The following is a 5480-nucleotide window of genomic DNA, read 5'->3' as shown; positions in this document are numbered from 1 at the left end:
CACTCTCTGAGTGGTTGGCGTTAGGAAGGGCATCCAGCTGTAGAAACTCTGCCAAATTAGACTGGAGCCTGGTGTTGCCATCCGGTTTCACCAGTCCTCAGTCAAATCGTCCAACCCATGCTAGCATGGAAAGCGGACGTTAAACGATGATGATTACTACTGAGGCGGTGAGCTGACAGAATCCTTCCTTTCCAAAATTGCAGACCTTGTACCTGAATTAAGAACAGGGAACTGGCAGAATCATGCGCACACCAGACCAAATGCTTTGTAGTATTTCTCCTGGCTCTTTACATTCTGAGTTCAAATTCCACTGAGGTTGACTTTAACTTTCATCCATTTGAGGTTGAAATAAACTAGCTTCTTCCTGCAAAATTTCAGGCCTTGTGTCTATAATAGAAAGGATTATTATTATTATGGTGAGCTGGCAGAATTGTTAGCACTCTGGGCAAAATGCTTAGCGATATTTCGTCCATTGCTATGTTAGTTCAAATTCTGCTGAGGTCAAATTTGTCTTTCATCCTTTTGCAGTCGATGAAATAAGTACCAGTTACACACTGCGGTTGATGTAATCGACTAGTCCTCTCACCCCAAATTTCAGACCTTGTGTCTTTAGTAGAAAGGATTATTATTATTAAGGCAATGAGCTAGCAGAATCATTTGCATGCTGGGCAAAAAATGCTTAGCGGCATTTCATCCATGTTCTAGATTCAAATCCCAGCGAGGTTGACTCTGCATTTCATCCTTTTGGTGTCAATAATATAAGTACCAGTTAAGCACTTGGGTTGATATAATTGACTTACGCTTCCCCCTAAATTTGCTGGCTTTGTGCCAAAATTTAAAATTATTAATGTTATTATTATTATTATTATTATTATTATTATTAAGGCAGCGAGCTGGCAGAATTGTTAGCATGCTGGTCAAAATGCTTAGCGATATTTCGCCTGTCCCTATGTCCTGTGTTCAAATTCTGCCGGGGTTGACTTTACCTTTCATCCTTTTGGGGGTCGTTAGATTAAGTACCAGTGAAAGACTGGAGTCAGTTTAATCGACTAGTCCCCTTCCACTAAATTCGAGGCCTTGTGTCTCCAATAGAAAGGATTATTATTATTATTATTATTATTATTACTATTTATTATTATTGCTTGTATATGCTAAGAATGTAAGTTTTATTTCATGTTGAAATTTAAAATACTTTTACATCTGTCTATATTTGCACCATTTTTGATTGTGCTGCATCTTTGGAAGTAAAGTCTTTATTTTGTTTTTGTTTTGTTTTCTTTCTCTTCAATGTTCCTGATTTTAGATTCACATAGACATTCCCCGAATGAACCCTTTAGTCCCTCTGTTTCAACTGAAGGTAGTTCAGGAAGTAAGTATGCCCCCAATAAATAGCCAGTTCAACAAAATGCAGCAATTTGGGACCTTTTTATCATACATCCACCAGTTCTGCAGACAAGCAAGTTCAATAGTTTAGTAAAAGACTAATAAAAAAAAAAGCAGCTAAATCTTTACACAGCAAGCTTGAATATCCAGTGTCTTTGTTACTAAAATATTGAAATTTCAGGGCTTTTTGTTATGCTACACATACACCCCCACACCCACAAGGTTAGATGTACAATAGCTGCATGTGTATTTAGGGCTCCACATAGACTATCACCCAGCCAACTGCCAGAGATGTGGCATGGTTACTACTGAACTTAGTGGTGTTATTACTTATGATATACAGAGGAAAATTTAGAAAAAGTATAGTAAACTGCATCATGTGTGTTTATCATGCTTTTTTCTTCCTCTCTTTCTCTTATATATATATGTATATATATATATATATAGATGTTTTCGATCCAGTTTGGATTCTCTGCCATCAAATTTGATGGCAAAGAATCCAAACTATATCGAAAACATCTATATATATATATTTGTATATATGAAGGTGCATGGCTCAGTGGTTTAGAGCTATAGTAAAAGACACTTGCCCAAGGTGCCACGCAGTTGGAATGAACCCGGAACCATGTGGTTGGCAAGCAAGCTACTTAGCACACAGCCACTCCTGCGCCTTATCTGCAACTGTTGAATTTTATGTAACCTTGTAAATGAATCACGTAAATTTGAAAACTTAATAAGATTCACTCTGCGAAGCTGGCACATTTTTCTGTGAGTAGACATTTCATCTCTAATTCAGATGAAGAGGTTTACTTGAAATGTTGAAGTGCTCTCCTTCACGTTAAAAATAGATTTATGTTATTTAGTAAATATTTGATGCTTAATATTTGATGATGTTAATTTTATTTTTACATGCATCATATTATTATTATTATTATCATCTGATACTTCTAACCGTTGCTACAGTGGTTCCTGTATCAGTTAACAAATGGTGTTCGATTCCAACTTCCCTTTCATTAACTGCACTACTTCTCATCTTTCATCAACCAAGTTGCACAAAACATTACCCAGTTCTGACTCCCTAGAACTGCGACCCTCTGCAGTTCTATACATGCACATATGCATATACTTAACAATATATGTATCTACATACTCTCTCTCTCTCTCTCTCTGTATGTATGTATATATATATATATATATATATATATATAAGCACCCACTACTCTTGGAGTGGTTGGCGTTAGGAAGGGCATCCGGCTGTAGAAACTCTGCTAGATCAGATTGGAGCCTGGTGCAGCCATCTGGTTCACCAGTCCTCAGTCAAATCGTCCAACCCATGCTAGCATGGAAAGCGGACGTTAAACGATGATGATGATGTATCACTCAAAAAAACCTGTCCTCCAAAGCAGAAATGTTAATGCCACTTCCTCTGCTGAATAGGATTGGCCTGCAAGAGCCCTGTGCTGGTGCCATGTATAAAGCACTCAAGCTGGTGCCATGTAAAAGCGCTCATGCTGGTGCGACCTTAAAAGCACCCAGCGCACACTGTAAAGTGGTTGGCATTGAGAAAGGTATCCACCCATAGAAACCAAACTGAATCAGACTAGACCTGGGTGCAGTTCTCCTGCTTGCCAGCTCTGGTCAAACTTTCCAACTCATGCCAGCATGGGAAACAAATGTTAAAGGATGATGATATAAAAAAGTTATAATAATGGTGTCAAAACAAATAGTGATATTCGAAAATCATTTAACACTTATGCTTTAGGCCTGCTTAGTAAGTAATAGGAAATGCATCCACTATGCAAGATGTGTTTGGTTTGACTCCATTATTACAACTTTTTCAACTCAATGCTAGTGGAAACTAGCCAGTCCAAACCCTGCCTATGTGGACACTCCAACAATTTGGAGTGGTGCATTATATTTGACTCGAGTAAAAAATACTGGTACCGCATATCATTTCTAAGTGTAACAATATATATATATATATATAAATATATGTATGTGCATATTGCGTAGATATATATGTCATTGTCTGTGTTTGTGTGTATTCAGGGAAGATGACAACAGTACCACCTCCTTTAGCTCAACAATTTTCACTATAAGTGAGCTAAAAGTGATGTTGTTATTTCTCTTGTCAACAAATCATCTGTCAGCTTCATACCTTCAAAGATGTGTGAAATAAGGCATCCCTTACTTTAAAAATTGTTAAAGATTAGCAGCAGAAAGATTGTCCTGCTGTAAAACAAAACCTCAATAATAAATTCACATAACCTATGCTGACATAGAATTTACTGACATAAAAAAAGTTGGAATGATGTTGAGGTGTATATAAGTACAGATATTTATGAATATACTCAGAAAGAATTCCTGGAGTAATTTAGCTACAGGGAAGAACGTAGCCCTTCTTGCTCTCCCTCTCTCTCTCTCTCTCTCTCTCTCTTTTTTAAAATATATCTCTTAGTCATTTTGTACCACATTAGCTATACTGAAAATAGTTGTAGAACATTTTTATTTTTAACTAAAGTGTTGCATGCTGGCATCACATAAAAAAGTACCCATGCTAGTGCCATATAAAGCACGCAACACACTCTGTAAAGTGATTGGTGTTAGGAAGGGCATCCAGCTGTAGAAACCATGCCAAAATGGACGACTGAGACCTGGTGCAGCTCTCTAGCCTGCCAGCTTCTGTCAAACTGTCCAATACATGCCAGCATGGAAAATGGATGTTAAATGATGTTGTGACAACTATTCACTGGAAATTCACTTACAAAAATATTTTAAGTAAAATGATAAAAACATTAATTTTGACCTACTAAATTCCTGTTTAATTTTAGTTTTTAATTTTAATGTGTATTTTTTTTCCAAGTTAATATGAAACTGTGTATAAATGAAAACCCAGTTGTTAAGATGTTGCTTTGGTAGAATTTGGTTGAAGGGAAAGACACAAGTTGCTGCATTTTGCTGTCCAACTAGCTAAATATTTTTCTACTGTGCCCCTTAATCCCTACCCAGCATGCTGCACTATGGATGTCTTAGCACCCTGCCCTTGCTAGTTCAGATGTTACATTTGAATCAAGGTGGCTGTGCAATTTAACATTTATATTTGGGTGTATTTTGTTGGCTTTTTCTGTTTTTTAATTTTTGTTTTTCATTGCTGGGGCTTTGTTGTATCTTCTCTCTTAATAACTAATGTGTTTGTCTTTTTTTTCAGGCCATATGAGAAAAGTTAACATTTTCGAGAAACCAGACAGGCTTTGTCTAAACTTACAATCAGATTTTGGTTTTAAAAAATTATCCGTTACCCCTGATACTGTTGGTAACACCTTTCCATCTTTCAGTATTAATTAACAGAGCTGTAAATATTTTACAGTTTATGTATGTTATTACAGCTAGCATAATACTGGAAATGTAGCTGTTTAGCACTGGTGATTTATATATGCTTATGATTAATTAATCCTTCGTCAAGACTAATAATTGGTCCTTAAATTTGTTGATGTAAACTTTTAAAATACATTGTTATCACTCAATAAGCTGATACTTCTTCAGCTTGTACATCATTCCATGTCATGCTCTATAATTCTATTGGTGGCTACTGGTTTCAAAGAGCAAGCATCCACTGCAATTTGTGCAGTTGTCTGGATTTTTAGATTTATTTAACCTATGTTGATATACAAATGAGGAATGAATTGTTTTTTTTTAAATATTCATAAAAAAAAATTCTTAAAAAAAAATTCTTAAAAAACAAAAAACAAGCAAACAAACCTTTCTTTCCCAAACAAATGAAAACAAAAATATTTTCTAATTTTGTAAGTTATTGTCTGGTTTGTCATTTCCATGTTGACTTCACTCTTACTCAACGAGTGTAGCACCGTAGCTCTTTGATGGTTAGTAGTAGATTACTGTCTTCTTCAAAAACACCCTGCTCCCTGTTTTTGCAGATTCTTAAAGATATCCCTCGAATGACTTCTGTTGCACACTTGTTCCAGCAGAATGCCGTGCAGGAAGTGAGTATCAGTTAGTCAACTTTACAGCTGCCATCTCTTATTCACTTTTTTTTTTAATATTTTCTTAACTGTTTCTTTCACTTGACATCACATCCA

General features: G+C 36.0%; 1 protein-coding gene across 4 annotated transcripts in view; it reads left to right on the top strand.

The window, feature by feature from the left end:
- Nucleotides 1-5480, top strand: part of LOC106878652 (TBC1 domain family member 22B) — a 107253-nt gene that overhangs the window by 82866 nt on the left and 18907 nt on the right. For 3 of the 4 annotated variants that reach the window (XM_052976176.1, XM_014927934.2, XM_014927936.2), the window contains one exon: nucleotides 5319-5384. In XM_052976176.1, coding sequence (XP_052832136.1) covers nucleotides 5319-5384 — 66 coding nt within the window. Of the gene's footprint in view, nucleotides 1-1303; nucleotides 1370-5318; nucleotides 5385-5480 lie in introns of all 4 variants that reach the window. The other variant, XM_014927935.2, reaches the window with a different exon arrangement.

Source organism: Octopus bimaculoides, chromosome 24 (genome assembly GCF_001194135.2).
Source record: "Octopus bimaculoides isolate UCB-OBI-ISO-001 chromosome 24, ASM119413v2, whole genome shotgun sequence".
In the NCBI taxonomy this organism is placed as follows: Eukaryota; Metazoa; Mollusca; class Cephalopoda; order Octopoda; family Octopodidae; genus Octopus; species Octopus bimaculoides.
The sequence above is the reverse complement of the archived record's forward strand: the minus strand, read 5'-3'. Positions and strand labels throughout refer to the sequence as shown.